General features: G+C 41.7%; 1 protein-coding gene across 2 annotated transcripts in view; it reads right to left on the reverse strand.

Annotated features, from left to right (window-relative positions):
• Positions 1 to 3,241: 3,241 nt before the first annotated feature.
• TENT2 (terminal nucleotidyltransferase 2) overlaps positions 3,242 to 15,740 on the reverse strand; it is a 45,007-nt gene continuing 32,508 nt past the window's right edge. The window contains exons 12-15 of one of the 2 annotated variants that reach the window (XM_066613835.1): positions 13,673 to 13,785; positions 8,570 to 8,661; positions 5,847 to 5,926; positions 3,242 to 5,037 (exon numbers count right to left, since the gene is read on the reverse strand). In XM_066613835.1, the coding sequence (XP_066469932.1) occupies positions 4,963 to 5,037; positions 5,847 to 5,926; positions 8,570 to 8,661; positions 13,673 to 13,785 (360 nt within the window). In that variant the 3' untranslated portion in view covers positions 3,242 to 4,962. Of the gene's footprint in view, positions 5,038 to 5,846; positions 5,927 to 8,569; positions 8,662 to 13,672; positions 13,810 to 15,740 lie in introns of both variants that reach the window. The other variant, XM_066613834.1, reaches the window with a different exon arrangement.

The raw sequence follows: 15,740 nt of genomic DNA on the forward strand, positions 1-15,740 counted from the left end.
CTTCAAAACTTGGTACATGAACTTCAAAATCTCTTGTTTCAAAGCAGTATGTAAGGTTGTGTGCAAATTTGGGGGCCGCACCCATACTTCTTATTCCAGAATAAGATTTCCCCATTACTCCAGAGCTCCTGTGGTGATAGGGAACCTGACATACTTTCCCAAGCACTCTTGGGATCTTGGAGCAGAGAATGGGGCATGCCATGAAAACCCATTCTGTTTTGTCATCACCGCTCTGGCCCAGCCTAAGGGGAGGGGATTGATTCATTGCTATCAGAGAGAGATTCAAGGCTCTGTCCCAAGCCTTTTCTCTAGCCTGAGACCAGCCCTTTAGCCTACCCCAGAACTGATGATGGCTGCAGAAGTGAAAGGGGGTGGTGGTGGTGGTCCTGTCCTTTGACCAGACTTATTGCCACGTCTCTAAACCTCTCCCTCACACACATTGCAAGACCTGGTAGTGTCTAGCCAAGAGAGAATGGGAGGCAGGAGACAGCCAAGGTTGTTTCTCACAACTAAGGAAAGGTTTATTAAAAAGGTAAAAAGAAATTAAGACAAAATGCGCAAAATCAGGGACTTGAGTGTAGAGACAAAATCTGTTTTTAAACAAAACAATCACTGCACTAAAAGGCCCCAATCCAGACTGACAACCCGCACTCACCTCCAAGTATGGAGAAGCACAACAGCATGAGCAGTTAGTTGCACATGCTGGAACAAACCCAGAAACTTCTCAAAGTCATCTGTTTATGTTAAGGGGTTGGGTGTTTTCTTATTGGCTGGTTCTGCAGCAGGAAACCCCCAGACCAGCCCATCAGACCAATGGTCAGGTAGGGGGGAATACAGTCAATGGACACCTGCAACCAGATCTTACCCTTTGTCTGGAAAGGGCACTAATACCAGATAGCTGTTACTTCATAGCTCTTTTCCTGTTGGGCAATCAAAAGGAATTACCAGGGCTTCCTGTTGTGAACCTGGGGAGATTTTCAGAATTTGTAATGGCAGAGCTGCACATACTGTCTAAGCCAGGCCAGCTCCATCTTAAAGAGACAAGGCCTTGCAAAGAGGGTGAAAGGTTCCCATTCACCACATTCCACCAGCTTCCCCTGTTCCAACCAACAGAGATTATGCCTGCTTGTGGTGGTGATTCCAAGTAACTACTTGCCTTCTATCTTGGACACAGCCACATAGGGAGCACTATTGACACTTTCTTCTAGATTGCCACCAATCGATCATGCCCAGTGCTAATGCGTCTGGGTAACCAGCAGAAAGGTATAATGCAAAGTCCAGGAGCGGGTTGCAGCAAGGAGCAGAAAACACCCAAGCCTCACCCTTCAATCAGATAGCCTTCCAATTTGGGCTACACTGGGACCGTAGTTTCTCCTGCCACTCACATTCACTTCCACATCACTGGAGAACATGAGGTTTCTTCAATCCACAGTTCCTCTCTAGTTGTCTAAACCTTCATCCTGCAGCAGAAGCCAAGGATAGAGTCCAAAGCATACTGGACACAGGTAGTAACTAGTTCTCAGATGCTATCTGGGTCTCAGGTGTGACTCTGAATACTGTTGGAGCAATCAGTTTCAAGCCAAATTCTTGAGAATGATTGGCACCCACTACTAAATGCTTCCAGAGAAATGGAGTTCCAATGCCATGTCAGTTAAATACATATGCAGCCTTACTTGCCTTATAGTATATGTTCAGTACACTATATATAAATAGCTTATTTTTAAAAAATTGCTGTACACATTGTATATATGGGAAATGGCCAGAAATCTAAACACATACTATTAAACAAAAAGCCCCCTATGTACTCCCCATTGTGTGTTCCCTTAAAATAAACTGCAAGTTGTGATTCATTCAGCAAGTCCTTTCTGAGATCACATGACTAGGAACAGTCCAGTTTTCTGGACGTAGTCCAAGCTGAGAACAAGCCAATGGTTATATATCATGACCAGACTGCTCATTGCCCGTTATTCCTAGACATCAGACGGTATCCATTCTGACCTGTGACCGCAGACACCCAGCGCAATTTTGTGTCAATTCAACAGCCCTTCCAATTAATCTGTAAATATAATTCATGAGCTCTAAACCACCATTTCTACAGATTCATTGTGGACCAGATGATCAGAGGCCTCTGTAAAAGGCACCAATTCCACAATCAAATGACTCATCTTGGGAACCATCCAGTTGTGTATGGCTGTTTTCCAAAACAGCCATGTGCAAAAGCAGTATCAGTTAATTCTGTTTCCATGCAGTAGACTATTAAATTAAATTGTAATCTAGGAAACCTAGTACAACAGAACACTCAGACCCAAGTTCAGATTATACATTGATGCAACATGATTTTGCCAAACAAAACTTTGCAATCAGATGATCCACACCTTGCATAAAAATATATGCAAGTGCCAATCATATAGTGACTTAGATCACGAGCCAGGGTTTTGTAGTGGCTAGAGCAGCCATTTTCAACCATTGTGCCATGGCACATTGGTGTTCCACAAGTGGTCCACAGGAATATGGGGAAAGGTCATTTATGAGTAAGGTCAATGGGGGGGTGAGCCCCCCACTGTTAGCATGGTGTCAATTGTCAAAAACCTGATGGTGTGCCTTAACCATTTTAGTGCCTTCTCAGTGTGCCGTGACATGAAAAAGGCTGAAAATGGGTGGGCTAGAGGATCAAACTAGGAGTAGTAAGACCTGCATTCATATCCCAGCTCAGCTGTGAAGCTCAGTTGACCAAATGCTATCTCCCAACCTAACCTACTTAATTGGTCTGTGGTGAAAATAAAACGCAAGGAGATGAACCTTGTACATACCTTAAGCTTCACTGAGGAAGGGCAAAACAGATATGAAAATAATGATATCCCACACCAGTATTGCATCTCTGCTGGGGCTGACGTTACTAGTATGGGAAATAAGCACATGAACTGAGTGTCTGCATAACTGACCCAGAGAATTTGTTATTGATACAATATATACCCAACCACAAGGAACAGTTGTTGCAGCCACACTACATTGGCATTATGTAACATAGGTGTTAAAATCCAATTGTAGCAATTGTAGTTGAGATCAATACTAACAAGGTCCAGTATGGAAATATTTTTTAAAAAACCTTTAAATCTGAATTATTTTTAAATTTTGACTGTTGAGACACTTTTTAAAATTACTACCAGCCAAAGCACCAGCAGGAGGCATGCATGATCGAAAGAGGATATACAAATGAGAGCTTTATTTTCAATACAGAAACTTTATTTCACTTGACACATAAAAATATTAAACTTAAAGAGGGAAAAAAGTTTTGACACCAGTGAAAAGTAACATTTGTTAACATAGGAATTGGTCTGCAATAAATATGAGAGGCACAAATTGTGCTACAGCAGATCTAAAATAAGTCCCATACTTCCTGAAAAAAGTTAAAATTTAAGATTTTTTAAACCTCAATTTATGTAGCAGCTGACTGATTTACAAATATTTACACAAAAATAGAAACAAAAAATAAAAACTTGGCTTATTGTAGCAGCTACTTTTAAGCAGTCATCATTCCTATTTTTATATTGAAAGGAAACTGTAAAAGAAGGGTGAATATAGGGTAGTGTTTGACCTTACAAAGCACCAGAACTGAGGAGAAAGTACAAGTGCATTGCACTTCCTTACACTGCTATTCTGGTCTGGGAGCTTGGGGTCAGGCAGATGTACGAGCAACAGCACTGCCTTTGCAAGTTCATGTTCATATATTACACTGGAAGTGCAGTAAGAGTAGGCACAACTTTTTCTTGTGCCTCCTCTCCCACTGTTTCACTGTAATGTTTGACATTATCCCTGGTTTGAAATGAACATTTATGACAAACAATGGCTGGCCAAAAAATCAGGTCTGCCCAGACTGTGCCTCAAGTTGAACATGGTCCACCAGCCATGCATTCAAAGGGCCCAGCAATCTTCTGTTTTGCAGCCCCAGGTGTGCAAAAACATTCAGAAGATTTGTCAAGCCCCTACTGGGCTGCTGTACATGACTGGCAAGCTGCACTTGGCTTGGTAGGGCACCAGTTAGGCAGGCCTGCTGTGGGTTATGAACTGTCTTGCAGGAGCTCAGATGCCTGAGAATTCCAGTTCAGATTATAATTCCTAGTATTCATTAGATATCGCTAAGGTGGCAAACCTGTGTCTGGGCTGTACCATTTCAGACTCGTGTGATTGAATGCTCCTCTGTACATACAGAATTGCCTATATATAGAAAACTAAATGTCAAAAACAAAGGATATCATCTGGACTTCTTCCAACATCTAGTTTTTTATGTACATGGACTTTCATTGCACTGAGGAACACTCAAGTAGGTGAGCCCTGAATCTTGCACTCTGAAGCAGTACAACTGAGACACAGGTTTACTACCTCCATGCAATGAGAACGAGGCCAGAACATCACTGCTTTGTTGGACCTACTTGCTATTTAGCTAAGAAGTTGCTGCTTTTGTTAAAAGAAAATCAAAAAATGGAAAGAGCCAAGTAGAGCCAAAGTGCACATTGCATTTAGCAGTTGTAAAGCAGGAGCCACTTACTCTTAAGGAAATGTGCACTGTGTGCTATTCTGTAATGTACAACAGCCTGGCTGTGGCACATTACATAACTCTTCATCTTTATATTTCAATATTCAGTGCAGTTGAGACCACCACTACAATGCACGTTAACAATAAATCAATAAACTTTGATAGATCAGCAAATGTCTATTACTGAAATGTCTTTATTGGTCACTGATTCAAGCTGTTTTAGAGAGCAAGTCTTCAAAATAGTTTAATGAATTTTATAAAGGTTGCATTTAACTTTTACAAAAGTTTCCTTAACAAAAGCTTGAAAGAAAATGTTCCTCTTAAAAAAAGTGCAGGGTGGGGATGGGAGAAAAACTGCATCATGGGGTTTTTTATAATGTCCTTTTGTATCTTGTGATTCAGAAGGGTTCACTCTAGAAGAAAGCCAGTTATCTGTTCTGTATCGTTTCTCTTAAAGGTAGTATGCAGTTCAAGTCCCTCCTGTCTCTCAATCTCTGCCATGACTATGGGATAGAAGAAAATACACAAATGAATTCACTGGAACCTCCATACAGTGGAAGAGAACCACCTTAAGTGTGTTAAAAACAGCAATGCTACAAAACTAACATTGGAGATCAAAATAAGACTTTAGGCATATCAAGGATCCCATCTAAGGGGTTGGACATGGTCATTAGACTTTCCGTTTCCGTTTAAAAGCCTTCTCTTATTAAGAAGGGAGTCTTTTAAAAAACTGCAACATGGAGCTACTTTGATTACTAATGGGTGACAGATGGGAAGCAACTATCAACTATTCTATCCAATTCAAACTTGTAAGAGGCAAGATATTAAAAGATTTAGCCTTCAAGTGCCACAAGGATATTTGCAGGCAAAACAAATATAATATCATACACTCCACAGATCAGACCAACCCCACTACTATCTTTTCATACATTTTCCCTGAATGAAAAAGAAACCTAGAAACTGGGAAATTTTCTAAGATTATATCCAAATAAATTTAACAAATAATTCCTTCTTTAAAAAATGGAAAAAACCTAACTTAAGAAAAGTTTCTTTGGAATTCAGTCATGGGGGAAAAGCACAGAGCAGTAAGAGAAATGGGGCACAAACATGCACTTTTTAAACAAAAAAAAATCCTCCCAAACTTACAGGTAGAGGTGTTTGATTCTGCTCAGTAAGACAGAATTACTATGTAAGTCTTACTGAACACAATGGGTTTTCTTCTGAGTAAAACACACACCACCATTTTCAAATACCTCTACTTATTGGCAATAAAACTTTACACAAATGTTATTGGGACTGCTGTGTATTTTACCCTTTGAAATTCATCCAGAATAATGTCAAACTTATGTTTTTCATGAACAGCTCTAGCAGTGTTTGTTCGGTCAAAAGGTTCTGAAAAGTTAAAAAAAAACACAACCATTAGCAATGAAGCTTTCATATGGTTTTGTTATCTACTCATGAACAATTCCAAAATCAAGTGAGACTACCTGAAGGTAAACACTTTCCAAATGGTGTTCTTATAATTCAGTGTATTTTCTCATGAGAGAACGTCAGTCACTTCCAATAGTAGATTATTATTAAGGAGTTCCATTTCTCTGCCATGGCAACTGTGCCTAGTACTCAGAATGGGCCACAATGAACAGTGAATGTTCAATCATCCACAAAGCCATGTTGAGCAGTCTGGATGTGCTCTAAGCCTGCAGATCTATAACAAATATAGGGGTCCAGATTCCAGCCATGCCAGTGTCTTTCCCAAATTTCAGTAGAAATTGAATACTATTTAAATAAAGAAATTGAAAGGAACTGCTCATTTCTGAGACTTTTGCACAAAATGTCTCTCACATACACACACACTTAAAAGTAGTAATTTAAGGGCACCAAACAACATAAATACACAGTGAAAGATGATGACACAACAAAGCCTTGGGGAGGCCTTTTTAGCATGGAATAGCTCACTTCTGTGTAATGTACATAATATCTAACATGTACAGGTCTGTCCAGGCTTGTGCTTTTGTGCAGGCACGAAAGTACTGAGGAAGCAAGAGCCAGATAGATGAACTTGGGCTACAAACATCCAGAACAGAACCTTAATGTAAGTTGAGGACTACCTTCATAGTGCATTCTGAGTGTGCGCAGTGCTTCATATGCATTGCTCTTGATACTGTCCTTACAACTATCCTGTAAGGGGAATAAGTTTATAAGCCCCATACTGTAGCTGGGGAGCCAAGATGGAGCTGCTTAGCCTAAGGCCATATAATGAGTTCAAGATTTGAACTGGGGAAGGCCTGATTTGCAACTCAGGACCCAATCCTATCCAACTTTCCAGCACTGGTGCAGCCGCTATGCAGCCCCAAGGCATGGGAACAAATCTTTCCGTACCTTGAGGAGGCCTCAGAAACTGCCCCTTTACAGCAGGAATGAGTGCACACCCCATTGACACAACTGCACCAGCACTGGAAAATTGGATAGGATTGGGCCCTCAGTCTCTTACAATACAACCAACCCTAGATTGCCTACTCAAAAGTAAGGCTCACTGAGTTACTCCCAAGAAAGTATATGTAGGATTGCAGCCTCAGCTGCTGTGTTACACCACTTACAGAATTAAAAGTACATTTGAGTTAGGCTACAGTCCTATCCGCACTTACCTGGGAGTTAGCCCCACTGACTGCAATGGAACATTACACACATAGGCACATATAGGATTGGGCTCTGAGTCATGAAGCTATTTAGCCATGGGCTTAGGGTAGCACTATGTCCCTTTGCTTTGAAGGAAAGCTCCACTTAGGACAACAACACTATTTGCCAATGAAATTCCTTTCTCTGTCTACACTTTAAAATACCTCTACTGCAGTGTCTCCCAAACTGTGGGTCAGGACCCACCAGTGGGCCATAGGCTGATTTTTGGTAAGTTGTGAAAAGTTTTTGAAACATTTTTAAAAATGTTTACAACCACCCTTGCCCAGTTTGCAGAATAAAATGGTTAGATGGAATGCTAACCTCTGGTATGAGGTCATCTTCACACTCCCAAAGTAAAATGTCATGTTTTCCTGTTTTCTCTAGTAACTGGCATGCCATAGATCATGTGCAAACCCAGTGTCAGCCTTTTGTTTGGCCTGGAAGTCCCTAACTGCCCATCTTGATCTCCAGTTCAGCCTTCTGGGTATCCTGGAATGACTAAAGGTTTGTGGGAACAGTCCCTTTCTAGGGAGAGTCCAGCAAACGTCTACACCAGTGGTTCTCAAACTTCCCAGGAGATTTACTCCTGGTAAGTCTTTGCAGGGGTGGGGGCAACGGAAGCAAAGCGACCCCCAGGATCGCGCTCCTGTGGGGGGAGGGGAGCTATTTTTCAACAAACCATACATGCACCCAGGGTGCAGGGGGTGTGGGGAACCCTGTAGAGTGCTTGCAGGGCTCTCCGTGGCTTTTAAACAGTGAAAGTTCCAAGCGCAATTAAAGTGGAATTAGCCCCCCTCCCCCCACAGGGGCGCAATCCTAGGGATCGCTTTGCTGCTTTCTCCCTGTGCCCCTGCCCTTAAAGGGAACGGGGCATCTTTACACAAGCTGGTGGGTCGCAACCCACCAGTTTGAGAACCATTGGTCTACACACATACATATATTTAAGGTCTCTAGCAGCCTTGGGAGCATAGGATCCCGATTATTATTTGTTTATTATTTCTTTCTATATCTCTTTTTTTGTCTAGCAGGTCACAATAGATTGTAATTTTTAAAAAGTGGGTCCCAGTGCTAAAATGTTTGGGAAGTACTTCTCTACTGGGTTATTTCCTGGGGGGAGGGAGAACATGAACAATTCTAGACAAGTGAGTCATTCGGTTCCTTCTCTGAAAAACAGCAATAATGACCAACTTTACATGAACAGTTCAAAGATGTACTGATAGTAAAATATTGCACATAATAAAATCCATCACTCGGTAATTGTTCTCAACTGGAAACACCACACACTTCACTTCAACAATTACCTGTGTATACCCACCTAACAGCAGCCTACCCAAATTACAACAAAGCTTCAATATTTACCTTCTACACAAATGAACTTGTTTCTCCATTCAACACCATCAGGCCTTGGAATGGCTTTGGCTTCACGAATTGAGATCATTTGGCCACTCCAGCTACCAAATGGAAAAAAAAAATTTAAAACTCTTTAAACACAGTGCAACGCTTTAAGTGCTCAAACGCAGTAAGTGGAGGTGATCCTTATCTGCAAGCACAGTGCTTGGATGCAACTGTCAAGAGTGGCTTTGTCCCCTTAGAAAAATGGTTAGCCAGGTCCATGCAAATGAAAGAGACCAGGAAAAGCGTATTATTGGGGCAGCTATCATAAGATAATTATGGTATCATAAGAGAATATCTTATCTGGTATCATAAGAGAAATTACAAGGGAACAGACAGAAATTAAACAGTTTTGAATTTCAGAGGGGGATAGATTATGGCACTCAGCTCTTGGATTCCTCATTTTTGGTTGGCTCACATTAGCAAAAATCCACTACAAAAAGATACCGCTGCCCGAACGGCCCCTCCTGACCGAGGAGTTAAGTCAGATAGAGGTTAAAAGAGAAGATGTTTCAGACCTCATTGATAAATTAAAGATCAATAAGTCACCGGGCCCTGATGGCATCCACCCAAGAGTTATTAAGGAATTGAAGAATGAAGTTGCAGATCTTTTGACTAAGGTATGCAACTTGTCCCTCAAAACGGCCACGGTGCCAGAAGATTGGAGGATAGCAAATGTCATGCCGATCTTTAAAAAGGGAAAGAGGGGGGACCCGGGAAACTATAGGCTGGTCAGCCTAACATCCATACCGGGTAAGATGGTGGAATGCCTCATCAAAGATAGGATCTCAAAACACATAGATGAACAGGCCTTGCTGAGGGAGAGTCAGCATGGCTTCTGTAAGGGTAAGTCTTGCCTCACAATCCTTATAGAATTCTTTGAAAAGGTCAATAGGCATGTGGATTTGGGAGAACCCGTGGACATTATATATCTGGACTTTCAGAAGGCGTTTGACACGGTCCCTCATCAAAGGCTACTGAAAAAACTCCACAGTCAGGGAATTAGAGGACAGGTCCTCTCGTGGATTGAGAACTGGTTGGAGGCCAGGAGGCAGAGAGTGGGTGTCAATGGGCAATTTTCACAATGGAGAGAGGTGAAAAGCGGTGTGCCCCAAGGATCTGTCCTGGGACCGGTGCTTTTCAACCTCTTCATAAATGACCTGGAGACAGGGTTGAGCAGTGAAGTGGCTAAGTTTGCAGACGACACCAAACTTTTCCGAGTGGTGAAGACCAGAAGTGATTGTAAGGAGCTCCAGAAGGATCTCTCCAGACTGGCAGAATGGGCAGCAAAATGGCAGATGCGCTTCAATGTCAGTAAGTGTAAAGTCATGCACATTGGGGCAAAAAATCAAAACTTTAGATATAGGCTGATGGGTTCTGAGCTGTCTGTGACAGATCAGGAGAGAGATCTTGGGGTGGTGGTGGACAGGTCAATGAAAGTGTCGACCCAATGTGCGGCGGCAGTGAAGAAGGTCAATTCTATGCTTGGGATCATTAGGAAGGGTATTGAGAACGAAACGGCTAGTATTATAATGCCGTTGTACAAATCTATGGTAAGGCCACACCTGGAGTATTGTGTCCAGTTCTGGTCGCCGCATCTCAAAAAAGACATAGTGGAAATGGAAAAGGTGCAAAAGAGAGCGAATAAGATGATTACGGGGCTGGGGCACCTTCCTTATGAGGAAAGGCTACGGCGTTTGGGCCTCTTCAGCCTAGAAAAGAGACGCCGGAGGGGGGACATGATTGGGACATACAAAATTATGCAGGGGATGGACAGAGTGGATAGGGAGATGCTCTTTACACTCTCACATAATACCAGAACCAGGGGACATCCACTCAAATTGAGTGTTGGGAGGGTTAGGACAGACAAAAGAAAATATTTCTTTACTCAGCGTGTGGTCGGTCTGTGGAACTCCTTGCCGCAGGATGTGGTGCTGGCATCTAGCCTAGACGCCTTTAAAAGGGGATTGGACGAGTTTCTGGAGGAAAAATCCATTATGGGGTACAAGCCATGATGTGTATGCGCAACCTCCTGATTTTAGAAATGGGTTATGTCAGAATGCCAGATGCAGGGGAGGGCACCAGGATGAGGTCTCTTGTTATCTGGTGTGCTCCCTGGGGCATTTGGTGGGCCGCTGTGAGATACAGGAAGCTGGACTAGATGGGCCTATGGCCTGATCCAGTGGGGCTGTTCTTATGTTCTTATGTAGGTCAGAGGAAAGAAATGTTATAGCATCACTTGGCTCGCATCCCAACTTGTCAATAAATTTAAGAAGAATCAGCTAGAGGGAAGAGTTACGCAATGGAATTAAGAAGATCACAGCAGGCAGTAATGCTATTCTGCCTCAACTGAACAAAACAAACTATTTTTTTCCAGACTCCATCTGGCTTCTAACATCACTCAAAAGGAAGAGTTGCATCCTCAGCACAACAATATTTGTGCATATTTTTACTTCAGAAAGCCAAAACATTAATAAGCTCTTCTGAATATAAAATGTTTGTGGCCAATCTGTGTATTTGCTTAGTGATTTAAAGAAGGGACTCTTAATTTTTTCACTAAGTGGGAACAAGAGGAACCTGCAACAAAATTTTGCAGGTCCCCAGCCCTAATGCTGATCTCTAGCTGTTAAAGCCTCAAACAGGGCAATTCCTAGCCTCAACCCAAGTGCTTTGCTGCTTTTTCTTTTCAAACTCTCACCTTAATATCCTTTGTTTTCTGGGGTTATTGAGCATGCTCAATCTGCATCAGGCTGTTTTTTTTTGGGGGGGGGGGGTTAGTAATTTAAAACCTTCACTTTCAAGTTTACAAGTTTATCTATTTCTGTATACCTAGGCAGTCCCCCAAGTACATCAAAACCGCTACCTTATTTTGGGGTGCTCCATTCTGCTTGCAAACTGATGGGAACTCAACCACTACTTGCTTATATTATGATGATCATCAACTGCTTCAGATAGCCATTTCCATTCACATTTCATGGAGCACTCTCTACCCCAAACTTCAGCTCTGGCCATCTCCAAAAAGTGGAGGTTCAATTTCTATGAGTGTACCATATGAGTAGACCACATCCACTCGTGCAGGGGAGGGGGAATTTCTACTGAGTCTTCTCCCAAAATTGGCAACCCCTTGAGCCATATCCCACACTATTCCTAGTGGGGAGGTTCCCCAACCTTCAGGATCAACTCTTTAGCAGGCTGGGGGCAACAGGATGACAGAGGGAGCAGGTAAGTCTCATCTCTGGATGCAAGCTATACTGTCTTATCATTGGATAAACAAGCTATGAGGGAAACAGCATGAAAAGTGCCAAGCTGAACTGGACTTATCCTGAAAAACACCCTTTTGTCCCAAAAGTCTCCTTAGATGGGTGTTCAGCCATTTCTTAAAAGCTTAGAGGGGAAAAAAGGAAGTTTAGAACTTATATTAGCATACTGTTTCACAGATGAACTGCTCTTACAGACATGCAACATTAGAAATAATTTTATAAACCTGCATAAACTCTCACATATTCAAAGATGTTCCTAATGAATGTTTCTTGACAAAAATAAAGTTTAAGCTTCGCTTTTAAATGATGCAAAGATTTAATACAGAGGAATCATTTCAAAGAGAAAGTGTTTGTCTGAACCTTCAGTTTTCCTAGTAAACCGTAGAGGACACAAGGGTGGCATCAATCCAATCAACACTTGCTGTGCTATGAACTGCCAGATGAAAACCTGCTGCCTTCACTCACAAGCACAGATGAAATAGGAGACTCCACTTTTAAGAAAGTTTGTAAACATGAACATGATGCTACTCTCTGTTGCATCCCTCTACCAAATATATTTAAAGCCTAAACTAAACAAGTGCTTTTAATGAGAGAAATAGTTTTCATTTAAGATGCCCCCAATATCAAGTCACTACAAATAACTGTCAAGCAAATTTGGTTATGCATAAGAGGCACAAATCATTTTGCATTCATAGATAAATATACCTTGCCAGTGCTACTGTACAACCAATTTTAATTCTTGTATTATGGTGTTCAGCAATGTTTAAGTAAATATTCTATCCCTTCAAATTAGATAGGTTGGTTCCTAGTGGTGGCTTAGAATTTAAGCAGATCTACAACAAGCAAAATACAATCACAAATACTTAAAAGCACAACAGTATCAAGTAACAGTTGTGGAGGTGCTACTCCTGCTTCCAATGAGGGATCACTTTGAGAAGCAACTGAAAAGGCTGCATGGCGATAGCTGGCTTATTGGAGAGATTCAGTCAACTGTGCCTCCCAAGGGAAAGGAATCTATAATCGCAGCATCATAACTGAGAAGGTCGTAGTTATTGCCATTTCCAGCTCTAAGCATGTAGCATGTAGGAGGTGTTTCTTCAGATTCTGCTGACTTGGGGCTCCAATTTCAACAACCTGAACTCAGACTGATATATTTATTGTGGGCCAAATCCCACCAGACAAAGCGTGTTCTCACTGATTTCTTTACTTTTGCTAGATCATGACCTACATTTTTAACATACTACATGTAAACATTCAGCCTTCTCTCTCATTGCAGCTGCATTCAGATGTAAAAATAAGCCATGGTCTATCATTACTAGAATGTGCTACAGAGAGCCTTGGGTCTCTGCCCTGTCTATCTTCCCCCTCCTTTGTGCATGAGTGGAGGAAGTTTAAAGCTGATGGCTCCAGCATGTAAAAACATCAGAGTTCCATTTCACCCAACACAGGAAGATGTAGTTTGTGCAAACCACAGTTTATAAATCAGCATGTATCCAATTTGTAGAAATCATAATTTCCAAATTCAGAAAAACTGAAGCTTGTTATAAATCATGACCTTTAAATTTTCCCCCTCCTACCTAACAAAGATGGAAGTACATGCTTATTCTGATGAGTTCCTGTAATAAGAGATGGTTTGTTGTTAGGTCTGAATGCAGTTTGTGACTTCAATGCTTGAAATCTCTCCCCTGAAATTGAAATAAAAGACCCTGAATTCATTTGAAAACTGCATCCAGCGTAGAACCAATCTGGACTGCCAGAGCAAAAAAAAAAAAAAGATAGGGCTTCAGTAAATGAAAAGCTGTTCACTCACTCAAATTCTGTAGCATAATATTTCAGGAAGCCCAGTAACAGGTCTCCAAGCGTTGAGTCGTTTTTTGAAATGTAAGAAGGAATGGTGCATGGGGCTCGGTGCACAAGGTGCAGCTGCATAGTAGGATTAAAAGATTCCTGTCAAAACAGTAAGACACAAAGAGAGACTATGGTCTTATTTCTTACCTATACCGTAATGCTATACTTATCTGTCAAAGAAACATATGCATGACCCAAGGCCAACTATTAAGTGTGCAATGGCAAGCAGAAGGCACTTCCGCTTATGCAGAGATTTCTAGAACTTCCACCTATACCCTTCACCATCTGGCACCCCTTACCACCACATCCCACACTGTTCAAGAGCAGTGTTCTTCAACCTATGAGTCAGGACCAAAATGGGGTCACAAAGCCTCATTTGGGGAATCACAGTAACCCAGCCATTTTCAACCACTGTGCCTTGGCACACTGGTGTGCCGTGAATGGTCCCCAAGGTGTGCCATGGGAAATTGGGAGAGGGTCATTGATCAATAGGACCACTGGGGGATGTGAGCTCTCACTGACAGCACAGTGTGTTTTGTTGATTGTCAATGAGCTGATGGTGTGCCTTGACCATTTCAGTGCCTTGCCAGTGTGATGTGAGATGAAAAAGGTTGAAAATCACTGCAGTAACCTTTCAAAACTTGTGCAAGAGAGGGCTTGGATTTAATCCAGTAATGGTACTGCCTTATCAGAAATGAGTTCTTGATATAATCTTCACAGCGTCCTCTTGCTGTCTCGCCCCACAGCTCCTAAGGCCAGGACTGCTCAGGCCAGCCCTGTTGCAACCTCACAGGGTTGTTGTGAAAACACAAGTAGTGGGGGGAATGGGGCAGAAGGTGGGCAAATTGGGTTCCGGGAGGGGGACAGGATCAGCAGTGGGTTCCCAGTCTCATTTCTTTACTGGGGTCACGGCATGAAAAAGGTTGAAGATCTGAGTGATGGGAACCCTCTAGAATGAACTTTTGGGGTGACACAGAGGGCTCCAGTGAAGGGGAGGGAGCAGAAAGTCCTATTCCATGAGTGGAATTCTGTTTGTAGTTTGCTGGATCAAAACCAATTATTATCTTTATTACTTTTGTTTCAGGACCTATACCATTTTCTAACCAAGAACTTTATCTTTCCATGAACCAACTTACCTAGCTGTAGGACTATGCAAGCTTTACTAACTGTTACCTTTTATTAGATGCTCAATTTATACATTCTTAACTGTTTAATCAACATTTCCAAATCATGTATCAATTAAAATATTTAATAGATAAGACTAATCTGCATTGTTAATCAGAAGCATCTTACTCTTTCAAACATTAGGCCAAACGATGTTCACAGGACTGTGGCAAGAGGTTTGCCTCCAACACAAAGGAAAGAGATAACTTCTCCCTTTTCATGCACCATTGTCACAAAAAAGATCATCCCCCCATCACTCTTATATGTGTAAAAGGGGGGAGAGGTACTTCTAGTATAAAGCGTGCCTCCTAACAATACATTCCTATGAATGTCTCATTTGCGCCTAAAACACACTTGACTGAAAATGAAATTCTGTGCACATTTGACCCCACTAAAATCATGACTTACTTCCTACTTTGGATATCTGAAAATCTATTTGATTTTAACATACTGCCTGCTTGTTTTCATATGCTTATGTTGACTATGCAATACATCTCTATAATAATGAGAACTAGCAACTGAAAAATATAACCCTGAGCACTGGGAAAAGAAAAAAAAAACTAGCACTATCCTCTTCTTACCATGTCCCTTTCTGGTTCAACCCAAATATCACCTGGCTATTTGCCTCATCCTTGATCTTCTTGCCTGCTCCTCTAACTCTTTCCAAAAGTTTAATTAAAATACAATGCAATCAAAAAAACAAAATACAAAACACCACAGTCATCACCTGCCTAATGTCTACTGGCATCAACTTTTTAGAATGACAATCTGTCAGGACCCACCAGAAGTCATGTCATTAACCTGGAAATGATGTCTTGGCTGGATGTGACATCATCCAACAGAAAAAATTTTTTAATACCCCCCCC

Source organism: Tiliqua scincoides, chromosome 2 (genome assembly GCF_035046505.1).
Source record: "Tiliqua scincoides isolate rTilSci1 chromosome 2, rTilSci1.hap2, whole genome shotgun sequence".
Classification (NCBI taxonomy): Eukaryota; Metazoa; Chordata; class Lepidosauria; order Squamata; family Scincidae; genus Tiliqua; species Tiliqua scincoides.